General features: G+C 44.8%; 2 protein-coding genes across 5 annotated transcripts in view; both read right to left on the bottom strand.

The window, feature by feature from the left end:
* The window catches only part of myo1g (myosin IG), a 32,260-nt gene extending 14,139 nt beyond the window's left edge, over positions 1-18,121 (bottom strand). The window contains exons 1-20 of the mRNA XM_035183486.2: positions 17,912-18,121; positions 16,324-16,532; positions 16,068-16,161; positions 15,652-15,817; positions 14,349-14,402; positions 14,109-14,204; positions 13,882-13,998; positions 13,540-13,746; positions 13,238-13,383; positions 13,031-13,145; positions 12,543-12,713; positions 11,376-11,446; positions 7,358-7,432; positions 7,107-7,239; positions 5,137-5,303; positions 4,557-4,764; positions 3,778-4,001; positions 3,244-3,388; positions 1,006-1,110; positions 228-341 (exon numbers count right to left, since the gene is read on the bottom strand). Of these exons, the coding sequence (XP_035039377.1) occupies positions 228-341; positions 1,006-1,110; positions 3,244-3,388; positions 3,778-4,001; positions 4,557-4,764; positions 5,137-5,303; positions 7,107-7,239; positions 7,358-7,432; positions 11,376-11,446; positions 12,543-12,713; positions 13,031-13,145; positions 13,238-13,383; positions 13,540-13,746; positions 13,882-13,998; positions 14,109-14,204; positions 14,349-14,402; positions 15,652-15,817; positions 16,068-16,161; positions 16,324-16,532; positions 17,912-18,006 (2,712 nt within the window). The 5' untranslated portion in view covers positions 18,007-18,121. The remainder of the gene's footprint in view (positions 1-227; positions 342-1,005; positions 1,111-3,243; positions 3,389-3,777; positions 4,002-4,556; positions 4,765-5,136; positions 5,304-7,106; positions 7,240-7,357; positions 7,433-11,375; positions 11,447-12,542; positions 12,714-13,030; positions 13,146-13,237; positions 13,384-13,539; positions 13,747-13,881; positions 13,999-14,108; positions 14,205-14,348; positions 14,403-15,651; positions 15,818-16,067; positions 16,162-16,323; positions 16,533-17,911) is intronic.
* Positions 18,122-20,212: 2,091 nt separating this feature from the next.
* On the bottom strand, positions 20,213-23,639 carry si:dkey-154b15.1. Of its 4 annotated transcripts, none has more exons than XM_035183762.2 (4): positions 23,566-23,639; positions 22,708-22,795; positions 22,257-22,302; positions 20,213-22,180 (listed from the first exon to the last, which is right to left on the bottom strand). In XM_035183762.2, the coding sequence occupies exon 4, from the start codon at positions 22,160-22,162 to the stop codon at positions 20,924-20,926; it is 1,239 nt and encodes a 412-aa protein (XP_035039653.2). In that variant the 5' UTR covers positions 22,163-22,180; positions 22,257-22,302; positions 22,708-22,795; positions 23,566-23,639; the 3' UTR covers positions 20,213-20,923. The 4 variants fall into 4 exon arrangements, with proteins under 4 accessions (XP_035039653.2, XP_035039655.2, XP_035039654.2 ...); XM_035183764.2 differs by having other exon boundaries at positions 20,213-22,162; XM_035183763.2 differs by having other exon boundaries at positions 23,562-23,617.
* Positions 23,640-23,953: the final 314 nt, after the last annotated feature.

The raw sequence follows: 23,953 nt of genomic DNA, 5'->3' as shown, positions 1-23,953 counted from the left end.
TCTCTACAGTGTTGGGAAGGGGGAGGGGGAGGTGAGGGGTATTCAGCTGCAACATGACACTTCACCACTAGATGTCACTGCATTCTACACACTGAACCTTTAATGAGGCAATGTTCATAATGATGAAAAGAACAAGCAGGTATACGACGGTCCCTGCGAGCATTGCAAATGAGTTTGTGTGTCGTGTTTCTCTGTGGATGAAAGAGTGTGCGAGTGTGCGTTCTCACCGCCTCCAAAGGAAGCCTCTTCAAAACCTTGTACTGTTTCTTCGGCTCTAATTTGTAGAGGTACTTGTCTGTGACGAGGAGGCCGCGGTCTGTGCTTCTGTTGAATCTATTCACCTGAGAGAGCGGAGGAGGGAAACAAAGAAAAAGAAAGATAAGATGAAGAATTTGTTCCTTTTCTGTTTTTCTGTTCAGAGCTTTGTTTGCCACTTGTGGAAACCTCTGGGTTATCATCGCTATGTTCAATTCCAGGTTTCCTCGTGGAGCTGCAACACGCGTAAACAACAAAGACAAATCAAAGGCTCTGATGCTTCTGTCAGTTTCATGGGTTGTTTTATTCATTTTGTTTAAGCCCAGATTTCTTCAGAAACACAAAATCTAAAGCTTTCCCCAGGATTTAGTAAAAATCCTCCCTTTACAATCCCTGACTATGAAAATATGGTCATTATTATCCAGAGGGAGACGATAAGTTCAAGTTCATCATGAGGTGAAGTCATAAGAACTGAAGAACCTTCGAGGTTCAGAAAAGTCTATGAATGAATTCAGTCCCTTTCATGATTAATCCTTTGATTATACTTCTTTCCTCCTGTCGGAGAGAGGCATGAAATATTGAAAGACGAGCTCATACAAAGGAGGAAGAGTGTGAGGGGGTGGAACAGGGGGACAGCAAGTGAGAAAAACATCCCACAGCGAAAGAGGAAGCAACAAAAAAAGACAGAAACTCCTCGTGGCTACAACACAGATTTTTCATTTCACGGTGTCCGTCTCCCTCGTACTGTACCTTCCTGCAGAAGCCGGAGAAGAGGATCCAGCTGAACTCGTTTTTGTTCCTCAGCTCCTTGGAAGCGCGGACGAAGCCGGAGCTGGTCTGGGGGCAGTCTCGTACCTGCGGGAAATTGAAAGGCCCACATTATTTGCGAGGGGCCCTGGATGATGTCACCGGGGCCACAGCTCAGATGGTTTTGGGAACGTATCTCGTCGTAAAAACTCTGTGTGACCTCGCTCAGCCTCTTTTTCTAGCTTTTTTTTTATGGCTTTAATTCCATGAGTGGAAGATGAAAGCTCGGGGGCCTCGGGCTGCGGTTACCAGACACGGTGTTTGACATGCCGTTAGAGGGGGGGGGGGCAGGGCAGCTGATACCGGAGCTAAACGGCCTGATGAGAAATACAGTCATGGGCAGCTGAGTAGGAAATTTAAAACCGTGTCATAGTGTCCCTGCTATAGAAAGGAGCCATTATAATAAAGTCTTCAATCGTATGTGACTGTTTCTCCTCAGAGCTGTTGTGCATTTATGTTTTCCCACTGTAGGACTGTGGTGTGACGACAGTCCTGTGCTGGGCCCATCACACATCTCACAGCGGAAACCTCATGTTGCTTCCTACAGCGACTTCAGGACACCAGTGGATTTAGATTTTTTCTAATGTGGAGCCCAACCGATATGGGTTCTGGGGGTTGATGCAGATACTGACATTACTGGCAATGATTCCCTTAGATGTTGTTATTCAACCCTTATGACAATGGTTTGATAACAACATCTTATGGAACAGATAGATAAATACTCATATACTTATAAACGGCACTATATACAGTATCTGTGAAAGGTTTCTTATCGGACGCTGTTTATTGGCCAGCAGATAAACCAGTCGGGCTCTGATGTGATGTCAGGGGCACAGATGTTTTGATGAATGAAGTTAGACGTGAAAAATGTCCTTTATGTTTGTGTTGTCATCTTTTCTCACACACCAGCCGCTCAAATCCAAAGTATCGACTTGTTGACATTTCTGAGAAAGACCTGACCCCCTAAATGGTGGAACTGTCCCATTTCCACTTATTCTCCTCGATCTGTAACAGCGTCAGCCACCTCCACACGACTCGGGCCGGCCGCGAGCCGCATTACATGCACTTATCTATAGGTCTTTATGGAATTAACCACAATCACGTGAAGCGGCCCTGAAGGAGGCCAGCGTGTCACCAGCCGCCTGACCCACTAACGAGGGGAGTGACTCAGGGCTCTCTGTCGGGGGTCACGCTCCCTGAAGGAGCCTTTCAAGCCGGCGGCCACCAAATAACCTCAGATTATCTGGTAAATGAGCCCAGTGTGGGCTTCATTAAAAACGTCTGTGTTCACGAGCACCATCCTCCTGCTTCGGTCATGCTGTTTACCCCGAGGCTCGTCACATGCACTTATATACATCACAACAACACACGGTTTCCATACGCTGCCCCTTCCAGTTGTGTTTACTGGGATAGATTCAAGTGAGAAGTGAGTCCGATGGATTGTCACAGTTGTTTTTATAAAAAGAAAGAGTCACACTGACCAGGTTACAGTCAATGAGGTCCTCTTGTGGTCGGGAAGGCAAAGAAAACGCAATAAAACGAAGAGGACAAAACACAAATCTATTGATTTTGAAAAAAGGTTGAAGTTTTTTTTATCGTTAAGAAGATTTGACCTGTTTTTAAAGTAGCAGCAAAATAAATGTCTCAAAACAATAAGAAATTAAAGCCTGGAAAAGAATTAGCTTTACCTCATTATTAAGTTTAAAAATACTCTTTTTTCAGCCTCTGTCTGAAACACTTGGTTTCAGCTCCTGTCTCTTTAACATTATTTGATCAAATCATTCTCAAGTTATTTGATTTATTTGCACTAACTCAACATGATAGAAAAGCCTTTACATTGAATTTATGTAAAAATGTTACATGGAAATTTGATATGTAATTGAAATACATAAAGTTAATTTTCATCAAATGTCTCCTTGAGAAAATAATCATCATCATAGGACTATTATTAATAAATACAGTAGAAACTAGTAATCTAAAGTTAATATCACGAGTACACATGATGTGTGGTGTAACATGAAAAGAACTCAGCAGTACCACACTTCTTTTTTACTTGTGTGTGTGTGTGTGTGTGTGTGTGTGTGTGTGTGTGTGTGTGTGTGTGTGTGTGTGTGTGTGTGTGTGTGTGTGTGTGTGTGTGTGTGTGTGTGTGTGTGTGTGTGTGTGTGTTGTGACTCTCACATTAGCCAGGTAGTCCCTCTCCCAGGCTCGGCTGAGTCCCCAGTGTTTCCTCTCTCCGCTCAGAGCCGTCAGCGCCGCCACCTTGGCCCGGACCTCCAGCGTGTCAGACGGCGGGATGTTCTTCACGATCTGCCGCGCCCACCACCTGACAACAAGGGGGGAGAACAAAGCTGCGTGGGTGAAATCAAACATCAAAGCTGCAGAGCAGCAGGAGGAGCAGCTCCAGGTTAACGTGTGTGAGGATACAAATAGATTTTATCTGCAGCGCCAAAACATTTTCACGAGTCACACAACAACAACAACAACAACAACAACAACAACAACAACACACTCGCACAACAAATTCTGCTGAAAAAGAGGTTTGAAAAGTTTTTTCTTGTTGTATGTCGCATTCAAATATTGAGGCCTCTCTCATATCATTTTGATTTATATGATTTGAATTGAACTTTTTCTGTCAGTTTGTTCAAAGTAAAATATGATATGGAAATATTAAAACTATTGTTACTGCATGTTATTGTCGTGGTGGAGTTTTACCTGCGATGCAGCAGGACTGTGTTGTTATGAAACTGGGACAGAGATGCCGGCGGGGTCGGCCACTCCACGCTCTTCCCATAGTCGGCCATAGTTCGCACATTAGCGAACCTCCGCACCACCTCCCAGAAGTGAGCCTTGACCTTGTAGCGCTTATAGCAGCCCATGATGGTGTAGATGGCCCTCATCCGCTGGCACCGCATACGAGCCAACGCCCCTCGCCAAACCTGCCGGCGTGAGAAAAACAGGGGAGAGAGAAGGGAGATGTTTTTCTTGGAGTCCTGCTGAGCTGAAGACAAAAACTCCAGTGCTCCAGTTAGAGACCCAGACTCTGCACAGCCATCGAAGTAGGTCAACGAGAAGAGAAGGATATTTCACAGTGCGAGCCGAGTAATTGACTTTAATGTAACTGTACTCTGGATCTCATTAATCCTCCCAATTATTGTTACAGGAAATTGGGATTCATGCAGGCAGATGAATCCCAGTCCAAGTTAACCAGGAGCCACATATTCTCGAGGCTGAGGCAAAGTGAAGGCTCCTCTTTGAAACCCAGAATCCACCGTTTGACACCGGAGGAGATAATGTTGTGGGTGATTAACTGTGGACGACTTGAGCTGCCTGCTGCATTACATCAGGTCTCTGTGTCAGATCAATACATCCTCATTAAAATACAAGCACGGATTCCAAAAACATCCGTGGAGGATTTAAAATCACGTTGAGGGGTGAATAGCGAAGAGAGGATCGTTTAATCTCGGCAATTACACGCAGCACTGCAGTCGTACCTTCTGCAGGAAGAGCACCAGGATGGGGATGACTGCCGCTCTCTCCTGCTCCAGGGTGAAGAGAGAGCGCGGCGTCCGGACAAACAGCTTGGTGTGGCCGTACGCCACGTCGTCCTGGAAACCGTAGTGGTTGACGATGGCCTCCACTGCGTGTCGGTCGGACGCCATCAGGTGGTTCGGCCAGGTGTACTCGCACGTCATTTTATAGCTGCAGGAGACAGAAAGACATCAGGTGTTGTTATCGCAACAGAGTGAAGCCAAAACATCTTGATCGCCCCCTGGTGGCTGACAGGGTCATAAACCCCTGCCTCCTCCATGTTAGCAGAGGGGGCATGGACCAAACTAAAAATTGAAGGTACACGTTAAACAAATGTTTCTCAAAGATGGTTTTGCGTTATTTTAGGTCGTTCTTATCACACTGATGTTTACTCAAGTGTTCATGTTTCTGCTAAGTTTGGTTTAAACACAAACGAGAATGTGCAACATTTTTCTTCACAGTCAAACTTAACAATTCAACCTTCAACCGGACTTTTCCCGAGGAAGACATCTTGTCTCCGAAAGTCCGGCTACGCTCTCTTACCGCTGCAGGAAGCGATCGTAGGGCTGCCTGTGGGCGAAGCCCGCCCTGCGCACCATCACGTTCTCCAGCAGGCCGAGGTACGCCACCTGGTGCTGGCAGCGAGCGGCGTCGAACAACACCGGCGACTTCATCTCGTTGGGCTTCACGCAGCGCACGTAGTACGGCTCCTGGAAGACAGAGCAGAGGGTTGTTGGCCTAAAGGACTGTAACACAGATCAGTAGTTCTATTACCTTTGTCGGTTTTATTATTGTATTGTTTTAATGCTGTATTTAAATGTTTTTATATTTATGAATCATTTTATTCCGTTATCTTATTTTAATACTCTTTTAACCATGAAAAGCACTTTAATTACATTTTGAAAATGTATCATTATTATTATTGTTGTTGTTCGTATTATTATTGTTATTAATACTGTCAATTTTATCATAAATGCAAACTTGCATCAGTCTTTTATTTGCTCATGTGTCCGTCGCTGTGGAAGTAAACAAACCAAACTCAGCCTGTAAACTGTCACTGAGCCACAAACTGAGTTCAGTGACCTTAATGTGGTTTTTCCGCAGACACCCCAGTGAGCAGCTGAGCCTCAGAACATGTCCACTTACTAACAGCACATTGAACTTCAGGTTAAAACTTGGAGAACAGTAAAAAACGTGTCTGGGATCTCAGAGGGACACGACATCCTATCAGAGAACAGAGACTGTTGTGTTTTCACTGTCGTTTGCTTTCCGTCCATGAAAGAGGAACAAAGCGGAACAAAGTGAGAACATCGAGACGACGGTGTCATCCATCATATCAATGATGCATGTGCATGTGTAGAGATGTGAGAAGCGAGGCGGTTAATGAGGGTTGGGAGGAAATGAGGTGAGCAGACCGGGCACAGGTGAACAGGCAGAAGAGGAAGTCATCCGCTCTTTCAACGTGATCTTTGCCAGAGCAGTTTTCTTTCATTTTTACCTCAGTCACACCGAGACAGGACGCAACAACAGCCCAGCAGCAGGCCATCCCAAAATAACAGCAGGAAATGTCAGACTCCAGTCAGCGAGACGAGGCCAGGAGAGGTGAGCAGCACCTCCTCCTCCTCCTCCTCTTCCTCCTCCTCCTCCGCCTCCTCCTCCTCACCACCCTCCGAACTCCACACACACTCAGACAGGATGAGGACAAGCAAGAGCACATTGCTCTGTATTCATGCTCCTGCTGGACAGCTGCACGCTTCCTCTCGCCCCGTAGCTTGTGATGCATGACAACAAACCGTCCTCCCAAAAGAAACACGGCACAGATGCACTGGCAGCCTCAGAATGTGACTCATATACGAGCTTCACAGGGACCAGAGGAGCGTCTGCTGGTGCAGAGCATCGTCCTGATCACACGTATGAGTAAACAGGAGGAAAGATCTACTGACGCCAAACTATTGTCTAAAGATTAAGAGTCGAGGGATTTTGACACGTCACCCATTGGTTTGTGAGAGGCCTCCAGTTTGGCATTTTGTCCACGTGCCATTTTGTCCACGTGCCATTTGGGCTTTTTGAAACTAGAAGTAGCCGATCTGGAGGAGCAGACTGTGCTTTATGGTCCATTTGACTCTTACTGGGATCATAATTTACAAAAATGAACATCATGATATGTTGAACAAGACTTGAAACTAAAGATTGAGACCATAAAGTCCTTAGGAAAATATTATTTAAGTTATGAGAGCGAGGAGGAGAGTTCTTGTCTCATAGACTTCAATAAAATGGACACAGAACACATCCTGTTGTTTATCTAAATGAAGAGTGGAGTATATCAATGTATTCATTATTTTAGGCACAAAATGAAAACCTTCTCTCTCACACATCGCTCTCAACTTCACAGCTTTACCAACAACATGACATGGTTTTACTTCTTATTGTCACAATTAGCTGATCTAAAAATCTGCCGCTTTCCCCTCTGGGTTAAATGAAAAGGACGTAAATCGTGAGCCGGAGCCACTGACCTTACAGGCCAGTTTATCCACTAAGGCCACAATGGAGTTCTTGAAGAGGGTGGCGGCGGTCAGAGGTCGCTTGGTGACCTCGGTGATGCCCAGCTGACCATCTGGCCACATCTCCTTCAGGACTGGGTTGGCACTTTGAGATGAAGAGAGGACGACATTAACTGGGTTAGTCAGAAGAAACTCTTATTTACACTTAACCCAGTTACTGAACCCAGTCTAGAACATCATGAGGCGGAGTCTGTATCTGGCACCTGTTGTACATGAGGCGCTTGAAGTCTTGGAAGAGCAGGTCCTTGTTTTTGTCCAAAAAGCCCTCGACGGAATATCTGCAACAGAGGAAGTGGACAAAAGTGGATCAGAAGAAGCCCCTTCGAGTAAAGTGTAGGCGTCAGGATGCTGCGACAGAAAGTAACACGATTTAAACAGCGAGCGTCACCATCATTACCCGTTAACAGGCTCCGCTCTCTGCTCCCAGTGATTCACAGTCCTCAGGCCGGAGGATTAGAACAACAGTCAGGCCACTTAGACAATTTACAAATTAGGGACATGGTCGAAACCACCCTCCATGGACGTGTGCCAATACAATACAACGTGAAAATGCTCAGTTTCAAAACCTTTTTTTCACTTCCCATCAGTGCAGTAGCTCCCACTCTCACACACCTCCCCTTCCACCTTTCTAGTGAACACACACAAACATGTCACATGTCGTGTGCGGCTGTGTCCTCGTCTGTCACATCTGGAGGCAAAGACGCAGAGCTGGCTTTGACAGATGTGTCCCCCCCCTGCCTCACGAGCGGCGAAACCACCTGACCAGCTTCTAGGAAGCTTGCCGAGGGGAGACGGAGTGTGAAAGGATGAGAGGGAGCAATCAGAACACACAATAACAAGCCACACCACTGGTTTACAAGGACAGGACAGTGGATGGAACAGGACAGACAGGACAGGACATGCAGAGATAAAGGCAGAAGCTCTCCAGAGATGGGAGGATGATTTAGAGGGAGGTATATTTATGTGAAGGTCAAGGTTGGTGGGAGGAGAGAGCTGCGTTGTTCTGGGCTGAAGGGAGCACACATGCTCCGGGAGCCGGGCGACACCAACCTGACATTTCTTGCGATACGAAGTTGTGCATTAAGGGAAGATGATGCATCTTACGGCTGCTCAAAGTGCTGCATGTGCAGGCTTGAACGCTGCAGGGAATTTAAAATGTGGGCAGCAAAGAGAGTCAGGTGAGAGTCGCAGAAAAGGAGGAGGAGAAACAGAAGAAACAGGAGGAGGAAGGAAAAAAGAGGAGGAGGAGGCGAAGTAGGTCAAAGCTTGTGATCGTGGCGGTGGTTTGGTGAGAGGAGGGGGAGGAGGGCAGCGGGTGGCGAGGGTATATTTAGCCATAGACTCTGGGATGGGATGGGATGGGACAGGGGATGATGGGGGGGCCAGTGCCAGCAGGAAGCAATATACGAGGGGTGACAGCTCAGCTGAAGGGACATCGACGTGGCCCCGAGACGAGCTGAAGCCGGGTGACGGGGACGAACGGTGACAAGGGGCGAACATCTGTCATTACCACCGTCATGCTAATGCTGGCAGGAGTCAAATAAAAGTAAGTGCATTTTAAAAGCACAAAAACAGGAATAAAAACATCCTTGAACCTGCAATATCTTATTATTGTGTCCACTTGGGGGCAGCGTAAACAAGTTGTGGACCCAATGTTGACATATCATCGAGGTACACACAAAGTTTCAGCTTGTTTTTATAGCATCAAATAACCAATCAAAACTAAACCTAGACCTCAGTGCGATGAAAACTTCTTGTTTGGCTCCTGTCCCATTTGCTGAGGCATGTTTTATGAACTTCACTGCAGCCAGACACCAGGGGGCGATCAAGCTGATTTGGCTTCACTTTTAGGGGAGCTGTCGTCTATTGTCTCTAACCCCAGAGGGAAATATGGGACTCTCTCTCTCACTGCTAAATGTTCCGCTGTGTTCACCAGCTATAGTCTGTCTTCGGTTTGGTGCTGAGCAGGCAGGGGACGGTGGGGTTTGTGAGGACGTCACCAGAGAGGGAAGCAAAGCAGTAAAGTTTCAGCTCAGAACACAGAACAATGAGATAAAAGTCACTTTAAAGCTGAGGCAGGAAGCTGCAGATTCAGGTGATAGGGACGGTTTAAGAAAAAACTTTTACTTGTAATAGAGTATTTTACTTTGGGGGGTAATTGTACTTTTACTTATGAGTTAAGGGTCTAAATGCTGCCAATGCATATTAAAGATCAAAAACCCAGTGTAGTAGCTGGAGCTTCTAAGTTGGATGGAATTGCTCAGTGTTTGACATCGTGTTAGCCTGGATTTCACTGAACGTCAGTAAACCCTCCTCCGCTTCTCCTTGATTACTGCTGCTGCTACATCCCAGAGCCAAAACTGTCTCATCAGCTGACTCCCTCCCCTCCCCTCTTCATCCCTCCATCCTACTTCTTCTCCTCCTCCTCCTCCTCCTCCCGCGATCCCTTGACATATGAATGTCCTTCCCGTCTCCTGATCGAGGGCAGTACACGTGAGCGGTGGGGATCTTCTGAAACCGAAGCCACGGAGGCCTCATCTGGCCGCTGCCGCTTTTTAACCCAGTGAACACATCAGTGAAGAGGAGCAGTGATGAAGAAGAAGATCATAAACCAAGCAACCACTATCACCAACAAAACATATTCAGAAGAGAATAAAAGAGATGAAAATACTGCATCTGTTTTTATAGTTTCACATGTGATCATAATAAAATTCATCCTGTAAAGTGGCTCAGAACATCTTGTGTTTGAAGCTGGCCCAGTAGCTTCTCTGTCTGCTTCTACTGTGGAAATTCAACACAAACAAATATGAAAATAATATTTATAAATACAGTATCACAGTATTCAGAATAACTTAAACTGTCAAGTAAAGCTAAAGGGTTTTATCCTCTATTTTAAGTGACAAAAAAACAAATGTCCCTGCTATTTTTGAAAAGACAAATATATGATTCATTTCAACTTCTACCTGGTTCTTTTACAAGATTTCTGACAAAAATAAATTAATTCCATGCTGGGGAAAAATCTTTATGAGTTGACATTTATTTCATCTTCTGAAAAGACACAGCAACCGAAGGAGTCGCGGTGTCAGCAGCCGTCAAACGGAGAGAGAAAAGGAGAACAGAGCATGAGTCATAAAGTGACGTGTCAAAGCTGCAGTGTGCTGCGTGTTGAGCCTCTGTGACACTGATGCTGTGAAATATTATGTCTCCACGGGCAACTACTGTGAAACCAGTTTGTTTCCTGTCTCTGCCCCCCCCCCACCCCCCCACCCACAATGACACGTGTGCCGTACATGGCTTTGTCTCTATGTGCGGATGTGCAGGTTAGAGAGTGGACTTCACCTACGTGGGCAAGGACTTTCTACATGTAATACAAAATACAGAACTTTTACATATATAATATATTCAATGTTGGATTCTGGGGATATATTTTCAGATGTGAGATAAACACAGCCACAAATTTATTGTTAGGGATGCGCTCCTCATAAAATACACATTATTGTGATCAATACTAACCAGAATATGTCCCGGAAATTTAAGATGATTTGTTAATATGCACATTTATGACATTTTCCAGACAGAAAATCTTTGCCTCTGGACGACTGGACCGCCTCAATACACCCATGACATTAGCTGACCTCCCAAAGGTCGGGTGCCAATCACAACAAGGTTTTATATCTCAGTCTCACATCGAGCTAATGTCTCATCTGGAATAAATGTGGACCTCAGCACATGGGCAGTCGTTCACCTGCCAAACCTGCAGCCACTGGGGAATAAGGTTTTCCATGCAGGCTCACGGTGCCTTAACTGGTGGATCGTATTCCCTTGTTATTGTTAGACTGACGACGATGGTGATTTCACAGCCAGTTAAAGAGACAGGGAAGATGTTGGATGGTCGCAGGAGCAGAGGACGAGCCACAGGAGGTCGAGGAGCGTGAAGGAGAGAAGGAGGGAGTAGCCCCATCGACAGCTAAGCTTGATTTAACTTAACTTAATAAATATCAGTACAGATCCCTGCAGCACAACAAACCTCTTGGACCTAACGTGAAAACCCTTATTTCCTCACATTCTCTTGATAATCCTAATTTATGAATGATTTCAAGTAAAACACCTACATTTTGCCCCTTTAATAGGATTACGAGGCTTAAACTCTTTCAGACGCACACGGGCGTGAAGCTCGAGAGAAGAGAGGCAGCGGAGGGTGCTCGTGTGCAGTCGACTCACGTGACGTCTCCGGCGTAGTGGCGAATGCGGAAGTGTTTCTGGAAATCCATGGTCTTATCAGTGGGGCTGAGCTGGAAACGGGGGGGGAAGACACAGTGAATAAGAGCCTAATGTAAAATAATAAACTTATTTCTCATTAAATGTCGATAACAAACATGCACAGAGAGCAAAGATAAACTATAAGAGGAGGGAGGCTGAGGTTTGGAGCCTCTTTAGTTTGAAAAGCATCTCTGGACACAAAACATTAGAGAAACTCTGTCCTCTACTGACTGTTACACAAAACTGCACCTGAGTCAGAGAAGTTCTGTAAAAAGTGTTTTTTTTCTTTCTATCAAACCAAAACACACAATTTAAGGAGATAAGCAACAAATATGTATTAATTTTTGATTGTATTATTTAACATCTGCACACTAATCCAGGAAAAAGGCAGTAAAGTGCAATATTATCATGTACAATGAGACTATGTGTATTTTAACTGAGTACATATACTCATTTGTTTTAAAACCCAACATTTTACTCTATTTACTGTTTGTTTTATTTTATTATTCTGTAATGTTACTAATTGTCTATATGTCAGTATTCTACTTGTCTCTATGTATATTACATAAGGCATTGAATTTTATTTTAAGAAATTACACCATTTCCTGTATTTCTAGTGGTTAAGCCGAATATAAAAAACCACAAGTCACTTCATTAAAACCTTGTGTATTTATATCTTTAGTGAAAACCATCTCTCATTCCCAGCAGATGGGTTCATTTTGATACGTCTGAATCTGTGTCAGCTCATCCAACTTTAACTTTCCACGATAGACCGAGTCGCCAACTTCTCTGGTTTTGTGTTAATGTGTTTACGATCCACCGAGAGGTTTCTTATGTATAAACAGATCCAATCAGTCAATTAGTTTGGGCTGAAAATAAGATTTCCTCACAGTTACTGTAAGTCCGAGGACGATGTGTCAACAACCAATCCCCACTTCCTACTAAGTCCTGTCACAGAGATGAGATCCTTTTTGAAACTTTAACACCAAAGTTTCTTTGTTTGAAAGTTTCAGCTCGAACCCGAACAGCTGCTGCAAATAATGATTGTTAATAAAGTGACCGAAGTGTGAATATCAGTGTGAATAAAACACAAGTGACGGAGCGATGACGCTGGCGGTCCGTTCTCACCTTGCGGGACGTGTAGTGGGGGTGCTGGGACAGCTTGGTGTCCATGCTGTCCAGGCAGACTTTGTCAGTGACGTTTCCCACGGTGAGGCAGGCTTCATCCAGGATGGAGATGATGCCTTTGTGCGGCTGCTCCACGAGATCAACGATGATCTGGTTGTTGAAGTAGTCGATCTGTGTGAACAGCAGCAACGTGAGGAATCGAACGGTTTGTCGTGTTCCTGTGTGCGAGTTTGTGTTTTAGTGTGTGTTTCTGGTGTGTGTATGCAGGTGTTTTCTTAATTTACACGTGTTGTTTCTATTTGCATGTGTTTTCTTCATATGCAGTGCCTTAAGCTCTCTGTGTGTTTAATGACAACCTGCAATCCCACTTAACATCAGTGGAAAAGACAGAATGACTGCGTTGATCTGAAAATGTCTTTGTACTGTTTGTGTAAAACCTGTGGACCTCTTGAAAAACGTGTGTTACTGTTCGCGTGCATCTCTCTCACATGTTGCCAGGTGATGCCCTCTCTCTGATATTCTCCTTGTTCCTGTCGGAGGATCAGCTCGATGAAGAGCTGCTGCAGCTTCTCGTTGCAGTAGTTGATGCAGAACTGTTCAAAGCTGGACGACAACAGAGAAGCAGACGTCTTCTAAACTTCTGTCTGTTTGAATGAAGGAACACAGAACATTTCACAAAGACACACGGCAACGACCTGTTGTTCTCGAAGATCTCAAAGCCGTAGATGTCCAGCACCCCGATCACGGTGTTTTTCCCATGAAGCACTGGGTCGTAGTCTTTCACTTCAATGACAGTGTTGATGCGGCTGACAATCCAGCCGAAGAGTCTTTCGTAGAGAGCCTGCAGGAGGAGAGAGAGGAGAGAGAGCGGGTTCGTCAGAGCTGGAGACAAGTTTGAATAATGTCCTGGGAAGCTGTAAAACCATTAAATAAAACAATTCATCTGTATAAACCATGAGTCTCATCGTGATTAGTCGGCAGAGGGAGGAATCAGCACCTTGGCAAAAGCGTCCCGTCCAAAACAGGCCTGCTGCTCCGTGTGGCCCTTCTCGATGACCTCTCCGCCCCCGGTGGCCACGGTGCGATACAGCAGGGTCTTACTGACGCTGTCTGGGTCTGTGGCCGTCAGCTCGGAGATGTGGTGCACGGTTTCCATCCCCAGGATCTGAACGCTCTCCCCGTCACTCTCAAACTGAACATCCCCCTGAAAGAAACACGATCTCATGACTCCCTTGATTCTCAGCAACGATGCAAAATCTAAAATATGTAGTATATCATCTTAATCCTATTAAAGAAGCGTTGAAATGTCCCATGTTTAACGCTCCGAGCTGCAGCTTACCAGCAGGAGGATGGAGGCAAGGATTTGATAAACGGAGGAAATCTCCTCTGTGGCGAAGCCGATCACTTCCAGTGCGCTCAGCACCGCTTTGTGGCTCGTCCGATCGCTGTTGGACGTCTGAAGAAAGATGGAAGAAAAGGTTTTGTCCATTGACGAGTAAAGAATGTGACCTCAGGGTCATTATTATCTTCCTAAAAATGTGGATGGGGAAATCACATCACACTCACAGCTGTTGCAACGCCCGCTTTGGTGTAGGTGTAAACACCAGGATCCTTCTGCAGGTGCAAGGACTCCAGCATTTCATCTGAGCCTCCACGTAGTAACTACACAATCACAACAGATAAACCAGTGAGAGACCAGTGTGGTTCTGTCCTTGTGTAGGATTCACTGGACAGGTAATCAACGGCATTTCATACAAAGGTGGTTTTGTTTGGACAAAGAAATGAAAACGTATGATCAGACTCTACCTGGTAAAACGAGTGGAAGTTCCTCTCCCCCTCCTGCTGCTGCACCACCCTGGACTTTAACAGGAAAAACAGGTTAAGGCGGTAAATCAAACATCCATCCTCCGACACTGAGGTCACACGGTTTAGAGAATCAGATGAAGACCAGAGTTCAGTGGTGTTATAGCTTTTCTACCAATAGTTTCCATGAATCCTTAAAGAGTGAGAGTTCGATTGACTCACGTCGCTCACAGGAGAAAATCAGAGTTGTGCGAGGTCAGTGGTGAGATGAAGAAGCATCTGAGGTGCGATGCATAACCAACATGTGCTTTAAAAAAAAACAATCAGGCAAACGCTAACTTATAATATATATGATTGACACCATTCCTACGACATGATCATAACTTATTTCTCAATCTACATAAAATTCAGCTCGTGCCTATAATCCTATAGGATGCAGAAGTAACTAAATAAATGCATGACGTCGTATGATGGGGGATTCATTTAGTCAATTTGCTGAGCATATTTGTATGTGTTTTTATTATTGACCTTTGACCTATGAACTCCAGAAGTTAATCATGTGGTGATACACTCTCAAGTAATTTTCTCATCAAGTGTGGTGAAAATCCATCCAGGTGTTTTTGAGTTGCTAGATAAAAACGGATATACAGTGTCCTGCTCCGAGTTTCAGAACACTAAAGCAAGTTTTAAATAAAAAGTGAAAGCAACGCTAAACTCAAAATGCAACTTGTGCCACCCATAGAAACTTCCCTGAATTGTAAAAATAAATAAATATAAATAGCAGTTTTTCTGCAGAAATAGGAACAACCCAACAACCGACCTACAGAACCATCACCAGCTGCTTTCACATGGTTTCAGTCGATTTCTCCCTTCAAGACAAACACTTAAACAAAAACCTATTTCCAGAGAACGACACAGCTCAGAAACAGTGCGGTTATTTCTGCCCTGTGAGAATGAATCATGGCTCCATCCTTCACACGGGCTGCGAGTGCCAGACGGCTCCTCAGCAGAGAGAATAGATACAGCAGCATCAAGTGCCCCCAGGTGAGCCATTCATTAACACGCCGCCGCCGCCGCCGCGCTGCACCGACTTCACAGACACGTCTATTCATGGATGTTCCCTCGCACCTCTTTGTCATCACCTCGTGAAACATTCAAAGATGTAATTTAAAAACTAAATGAGCTGAACTTTTCTGTAGAGGTGGGCTCGTGTACGTGCACGTGTTTCTCTTTTTGCTTCGGTGTCTGTTGGAGCCGTGAAGGTCTCCAGTCTGCAGAGGCTGCCCCCTCCATCATCCCCCCTCACCTTCTCCAGCAGGTAGTTGTTGATGTTTCCTCCGGTGGGATCGCCGTTGAAGTTGAAGTTGATGTCCATGTACTTGCCGAAGCGGCTGGAGTTGTCGTTGCGATTCGTCTTGGCGTTCCCGAAGGCCTCCAGCACGCAGTTGGACTTGAGCAGCACATTCTTCACGCTGATGCATCACGTGGCCATTGATGGAAACATGTGAGAAACAGCAGAGAGGGAGGTGAAAACAGCGTCAGAGGAGAAGAGGAAAGTGAGAATGATTCATGACGACATCCAATTCTTATGATCCAGTTACTTATTTGTGTTGGACTTGAGATTAAATCCCATCTGGAGCCACGTTTACATTTTCTAATAAATCGTATATAAGGTCACGTTTGTCATGAACCACTCGACCTTCAGATCACAGCAGCTCTCACCTCTCCACCTCCGCCCTCTGGCTTGGGTTTGTGATGGCGGCTATGTACTGCATGATGTATTTACTGGCTTCTGTTTTACCTGCACCGCTTTCACCTGAAGAACAAAACACACGACACACACAAGACTCTTACAGCTGCATTTCAATGTCTCAAGATTTTTGAGTTGAGTTGTTTTCTTTATTTCCGTGTATCGAGCTGGTTTTGCTTGTAATTCGAATGAATTCCACTGAGAAGGGAAGTGAGAATGTGTTGTGACCTGATATGACGATGCAGGTATCTTTGGCCCTCCTCTTCATGGCCTTGTAGGCGGCATCAGACACGGCGTACAGGTGAGGAGGGTTTTCATACAGCTCCCGGCCTCGGTACGCGTCGATGGTTTCTTTGCCATAAATGTCCATTTGTTGGTAAGGGTTGACAGAGACCACCACTTCTCCGATGTAGGTGTAGATGCGTCCCTTCTCAAACCTACGCACACAGACGAGGGATTACAAATTACACGTACGTAAGGATATAGATAATTTTCCTTCATTTACTGTATATATGGTATGAAAAGGTGTTTCATTTATTCACAAGAGCACTTTTCCCATGAAACCACCCTCAAGATAAACGTTCCATGAAAGATCATGCACCTATCTCATGTGTAGCTGACAGGAAGTGACACAAGTGTGAAGGCAGGAAATGAAACTTGTGGTTCAAAGGGGCGTCGCTGGTTTGTGTAACCTCCTGTGAGGTTTTTCGTCGAGCTGGGAGGAGTAAAAATGTCGTGTCACGGGGGTTAATTGAGCTGCTAAGTAAAACGCTAGGGTTACAGCGTGGTGGCAATGAGAGCAGTCGGGTCAACGTGAGCAGCCACTGGCCGAGAAAGGCACCCTTTATATTTTTGTTTGGGAGTTTTGTGTGTAGAATTTGCGGACCTCAGATGGTTTAAGCAGAAACATTGATCTCACACAAGGATTTTGAGGTTTTCTCCGAGTTCGAGTTGGGTGTGGTGTGAGAAAAGGAAAATAGAGAAGTGACCCCAGTCCCCCTTCCTGCTAAACAACCGAACAAACCTGAATATAGTAGCACTAAATCAAATTGGGCGATCAAGCTGTGAGACACAAACATTAAGCACCAACCAATGGAGGCGAAGCCAGAGTAACACATGTGACCTAGAAGGGCTCTCGACACATTCCTGATTCTTTGCATAAAGATATTTATAATATTTGTTAAGAAATTCCCCAAAATACAAAAATATGTGGTTATGTATGTTATTTGCAGCAAACTTTAAAGGGTTCTTGACACATACTGAGTCCTTACATCAGGTTTCATGGAAATCTATGCAGTGTAATATTCCTTACAAACAAACTAACCAACCAACAGACATGGGTGAAAACATAACCTCCTTGAACCTCCTTGACAGATGTGACAGATGTTAATTCGGGGGCCGTCCTCTGCACACGTCAGCTGAGGTGATTTTTCACACAGTGTGAACTGAGGACACGAGGCCGGCTCCGTGAAACACACCGAGGAAGTGAGACTGGTTTAAACTGTCTGGACACAAAACGTATCAACTTTGACCGGTTTTAGCAGAGCAGGTCCAAAGTCACATGGCTCGAAAAGATGATGTAAGGGTTCATAGAAAAGTTATTTAAGAGTATCAGACACAGATGTGATATTATTCACTTCAATCGCAGCTCTTTTGCAGCCAAATTAACAAAAAACTTGAGGAAATACAAAGTTTCCCTTCAGGTTTTCATGAAGTGTGAAACTCTGACATCTCTGACACCCGGCTGCTTCCACCCGGCTGCTTCCACCCGGCTGCTTCTCCTCCTGCTCCTCCTCCTCCTCCTCTCAGGCCTTACCTCAGCTTCAGATTCTCCAGAAACTGCTCCATCGTCACCTCATCCAGGAGCACGAAGTCCGACTTCCCAAACTCCAGACCCTCCAGCTCCGCCATGCCTCTTCTGGAACCGGCCAAACACACACGAATAAATAAAAGACAGACGAGACGCAGAGGAACAGAAAGCAGCTGAATGAGGAAGAAACAGAAGTATAGTTGACTTCTGGGGTAATATGCGTGTGTCTGTGTGCTGTGGGCGTGGATTTCAGGCTGGGCTTAGTCAAGTCACACAGAGCTGTGGTCGACATGCTACAGCACGTCATCCTGCCACTCATATAAAAAGCAGGAGGCTATCTTTGAACGCACACATCACTTCTGCATCCTCTTCCTGCCACAAAACCGAGCAGAGACCGACTCTCTCGTCTCGTGCATCTCTGCTTCCCCCATGTTGACGTGCGCTGCCAGGCAACAGCAGTGAACCTTGGATATGCGAGGCCTTTATCTCCTGGGAAGGATCGTGGCATTTCCTCTCTAGACTCGGCCCTGGCAGTGCGACGCGTCCCACAGGGTTTCCTCTCGAAACCAGAGGTTCCCAGCCATCGGAGGCTGGAGCCCAAAAAGAAAATGCTCAGCAGTGATGAAACTGTGTGTGTGTGTGTGTGTGTGTGTGTGTGTGTGTGTGTGTGTGTGAGAGTCCACAGTAATGCTGAGGTGGAGACCTTTGACCTTTACCCCTGAGGTTTGAACTTTTACAAGAACTTTTCAGATCACGTTCCAGATTCACATCCAACACAACATTTTTCTGTGGTTTGCAAATCAATTCAATTTGATTTGGAATAAAATATGGATGGATGGACAGATAGAGAGATAGTTGACTAAAAATGGAATAGAGCGAATCAAAGTGACAGATAGATAGGATAGAGCGATAGAATGATAGCGTGATAGATAGAGCAGTAGAGTGATAGTTGAATGATAATGCGATAGACAGATGAAGCGACAGAGCGACAGTGACAGACACAGTAGATCAGATAGACCAACAGAATGATAGTGATAGATAGAGCGATAGAGCGACAGACCGATGGAGCAATAGAGCCATTGAGCAATAGATAGAGCGATAGAGCTCGACAGATGGATAGAGATAGGAAGATAGAGAGATAAAGAAAGAGAGAGAGAGAGAGAGAGAGAAAGCTAGATGGATAGAACGATAGATCTGGGGAAGTTGGTAGATGAAGCTTGAAGACAAATTCTAAATTGTATGTATCTAGAATGAATTTTGCAGCTCAACTCTGAACTGGCAAAATTGAAGAAAAAGGCTAAAACGAACTGGCAGCTGAGCAGAACTCGAGGAATCCACTGGTATTTAAACACTGAGATACTTCAACTACGATTTCTAGTCAAGTTTTAAAGTTGTTTATGGTATAAGTTGTTTATTTTTATTTGGTTGAACGGAACTTTTAAACTAGAGCAGTTAAATGGACCTTTATCCTCACGCTTCCCCTCTTTCAGCTTCTTGTAAATCTCCTTCCTTCTGCCCATTTGACTTTCATGTCAAGTTTTGAAATAACCTGGCAACAAAAACAAGAAAACACCAAAAGGGGAAACCACAGCTGTAAACACGTGTTTCTCCTCATGTTGATTTGTGTTTTAGTTACGTCTACTAAAGACGAAAAAACCTGAGTCATAACTGGAGTCTGCAACTCATTCAAGAAACGATTGGGATATTATGAGTAAAGGGAATTTCACCATCAAACTGAAACACGTATTTTTCAGAAAAACGGTAAACCTGACAGCCTGATCTCTATATCTGAAGTTATTTACTGCGTAAGAAGTGTTGTTGTTGTGTAACTGTCTCCATCTAGACGTTGGACTCAGGCGTTACAGTAACAACATTGAAAGGAGATGTATCATGCTCGTAATCCGGTTCAGGGCCGTGCAGAGACAATTCAGGGGCAGATGCTTGAAGCTTTTAGGGGGCCACATGGCAGGAGATTATAAAACACTGACAGTTTTCACCTTAACCTCTTGAATTATGCCTCAAACAGGATGAAACACGAAATCTTACAACAAACTGAATCGTACTGTATCAAAGGTTCGGCAGGTAGATGTCAGGTCAAAGGCTGATTCAAGAACTCGCTGTACTACTTTGCACGACATTTAGATAAAGGCAACACTTATTGCATCGTTCATCTTGTAAATGTGGGACATCGTGAATAACACGAAACAGTAATAAAGCATCACACCTTTTTTTCCTTTAGCAGCCGCCCACTCTGACAATAGCCCCAGATGCACAATGTAATTATGGCCGAGAGCAAAGACATGGAGATTAAAGAGCCATTCGTTTTTTTATTATCACATTTAATTAACAGTCAAAGACGCGTCATGATGCTTCAGTGGTCATTTGTGTAATTAGCGGCCGTATTGACTCGTCTGTTTACATCATTTACATTTCATCCACTCAGCTCGTGAATTCATTCAGAATAAATCACCTGCAGTGTCGACAAATACAAGAGAATGAGACGTGTCAGGAGCAGTAAAATAAACTATAGCTAATAAAAATGTAACAGTGCACTGATTTAAAACTCTACTGTCATAGTATAATGAAAACTTTGACATCAGTGGAGTTAAAGTTAAAATCTGAAAATTGCTCTGCACTAAGTTCACTACTTCAGTCTGACTCACAGATTAAAATGTTGCTTTTATTTAAAAGAGAACTGATGTGTTAACATGGCTGGTTTGAATTCCAGCCAATGAAGATACTGTGTATTGATGTGCTGTGTATATCCACAGGTACAATAAGAGCTTTAAACCACACTTACTACTAATATATTGACATTTCAGTCCAACCCATTCTGATCAGTGTAGGTAAAGTGTGTAATGCAGAACAGTCAGGAATGTTGTGTGAGTTAAGTGCATTTTGGTCTAAATAGTTAAATAAAAAAAAGTAAGATTCTTATCAAAAACATTTAGTGAAATCCACTGATGTGCATTTAACTCTGGGACATTTTGGGAAATATGTTTATTAACTTTCCGAACATCAGATTCCTAATTTCTTCCTCATATGTTTGAGCGTTCGATTCATATCTATTGTATTGACGAGTGGCGGCTTGATGCCGGGAGGTTTGCCTCTGTTATTCGTCTCTCGAGCGAAGTCAGGAGGTTTTTCCTCTCGTCCTTTTACCCGCGACACGGAGGAGCTTCGTCTCCTTGAAGCTCCGCTCGGACCAGGACGAGCTCCCGCCTCCCACTCGGGTTGGGCCCCTTCCTGTTTATCGTCCTGGTAATTTGAGGGGGAGTAACCTGCAGCTCCAGCAGGAGAAGAATAAGCGATGCCGCCACTATCTCCTATATCTGTGCCTTGTCTGTTGATTGGCGGCAGGGAGCTGCTCCTCCTCCCGGGGTTTCTGTCCAACGTCCTCCCTGCTCGTCCCGACTGCTCCGCTGACCTCCCCAACAGCTTCTGCTTCACCTGGTAGCTGTTGGCAGACGACCCGATGAGGTGGAGTCTGTCGTTCATCTCACACACGAGCACGGAATCTTTAACGTTCTTGTTTCGGCGAATCCTTTCCAAAAAAGCCTTGCCGTCCTGATCCATGTCCCTCAGAAGAACTTCCTGCGTGCGTAGTGATTTGCTGAGATCATTCAAGAGGCTCTGCAGTTTACTGGCGGCCATCCCTGCACCCTTCCCCAGTAAAGTGACCTCGACGCTATGAGAAACTTGGTCCACCTTCATTTTAACGTTGTGATTCTCCAGGATCATATTAAAGTCTTTTTTCTTGAGCTGCTCTGCGTACATGAACACATCTGCGTCCACGACGAATACCTCACTTCTGGGCCTGAACGCCTCACACTGCCGCGCTCCTGTAGAGACAGCAGCTCTGTGCTCTGAAGAGATCTGATGAGTGCGGGCCGTGTTTGACACCCTGGGTGCAGAGGTGTTGGGTGAGGACGGGTGAGCGTGCAGTGGCCCGTCACTGGATCCTAACCTGCCTCTGTCGCCACCCGAATTTGGGCGGATGTCGGTGTTGTATCTGGAAATGGCTCCAGAAGAGAAGGGCGAGGACGAGCGCGGGGTTGCCTCAGTCTGGTCTTGTCGGTTAAGGAGTTGCTCCAAAAGGGCCTTCACAGCTTTGAGCTTCAAAAACGAACCCTTGACACGAACCAGGTCTCTATGCAGATATTTCACCTCAAAGTCATGTGACCGGAGGAGCTCTCGCACCTTTGTGTCATCTCGGAAACCATCCAGATGTACCGTCGCCTCCACGGGGAAATCCATCTGAGAAGAGAAGGGACACTGAAAGAACGTGTATAAGTGAATAATCAATCTGATGAGGTCGATGATGATGAATGTGTCGGATTTGTTTGATTACCTCAGGAAAATCTGCTTTCACTTTACTGTTTCGGTTTTTCTTTCAACTGTGGAAAGAGACATGATTCATCAAACATCAAAAAACGCATCATGGTGGTGTATTTGAGATGTTCAGGTTTCGTTTTTGTACAACGAGAGGATCTATCCATCGATCTCCTTTCTCTCAAATTCTATCCATCTATCTATCCATCCAATGGGATTGCTTCAACTATCAACAGTATTTACCATCTTCATGTCTGAGTGCGAAACAGTCGTATTAATGTTGTTGCATTTCAGGGGGCGATAAAAGATCCCTCACTTTAAGGTTAACACACTTTAAACGAGACGTTGCTTTAGTTTGCAGCTTGAAACTTCACAGAAATAAACACAGAAGTTATTAAACAACGGCAACATTTTCCCACGTCTTCCTCCTGTCATGTCGGATGATGTGGATGCTGTGCTCTGTGACTCACCCTCCTCAAAGACGAAGACAGGAGAACATCACCTTCATCCCCTTCTCCTCTTCTTCACCTTGTGCATGAGATGTGTGGACTTTCCAGGCTGCAAACAGAAAGTGAAAGTGACGCTTTGTGAAAATCGTGGCTCTCGGGAAACAAAAGGCGGAATATACCATCAATAAGAGATGTTAAGTAGTAAATTATGGTTTTTTTTTTTTTCAGAATAAGAGTGTTGGGGAGTAGTTCACTATGTGGGTTTCTGTCAGGACCGAGTGGGCGAATAATGTCTGTTCTATTGTATCGGCCAGAAAGCACAGAAAAATCGATTGTAAACGATATAAATAATATATTGTATATGATATAAATGAACATATATGCATCCCATACTTTGGATATTCCTGCTGTACTTACACATGTGTCGGTTGTGTCTAAACAGACGGACACACACAAGCGAACAACAGACAGAGAGAGAGAGAGAGAGAGAGAGAGAGATGGGGGGGGCTATACGCTTGCGTAGGTCACTTGTGAAGACCATCATCATTTCCCGCCAAACCCCTACACACTGAACGGATTACAAGGTAGCAGGTTCGCGGGCTGACCGGAAATGCGCTATATATATAGATACCCCCCCCCTACGAAAAAAAATAAATCATCGGATCTCCACGAATCACACAAATCAACTTAATCGATGTTAAAAAAGCGGGAGCAGCCAAAAAGCGACTAGTTTCCATGACAACAACTTTCTAAAAGCAGCAGCGAGTCAGTTTGAGATTTAACGCGTCGATGTTTGTTTTTAACGATCAGACGAACACACGGTTCACAAACGTGACAAACACAACCTGGAACTACACAATGAACGTGTCACTCACTTACTTCTTCACTTGTTCACTTCACTTGTTCACTTCAGGACAGTGTCTCTCCGCAGGGTTGATCAAAGTGAAAGTAACATGGTAACAACGTCACATCCGCTTCATGCTCACTACGCAATCCACAATAAAATAACACGAAGTGAGATAAAATGCAAAAGAATGTCAGGAAATGTTCGAATAATTAAAATGATAATAAAATAATGTCGGTGGACACCCCTTCAATATTTAATACAAAACTAGAATGACAGTGGAGTTCATACCTGGCCTTTGTACATGTGGTACAACAGCGCCCCCACATGGATCTTGACCATTATCAGACTATTTGAAAACAAATTGCTGTGAGAAGAATGTGCAGAGGTATGTGCGGCACAGAGGGGTTCAACGTCTCAACA

Source organism: Hippoglossus stenolepis, chromosome 17 (assembly GCF_022539355.2).
Source record: "Hippoglossus stenolepis isolate QCI-W04-F060 chromosome 17, HSTE1.2, whole genome shotgun sequence".
NCBI lineage: Eukaryota > Metazoa > Chordata > Actinopteri > Pleuronectiformes > Pleuronectidae > Hippoglossus > Hippoglossus stenolepis.
Note: the sequence above shows the minus strand (reverse complement) of the source record. Positions and strands in the feature narration are given on the sequence as shown.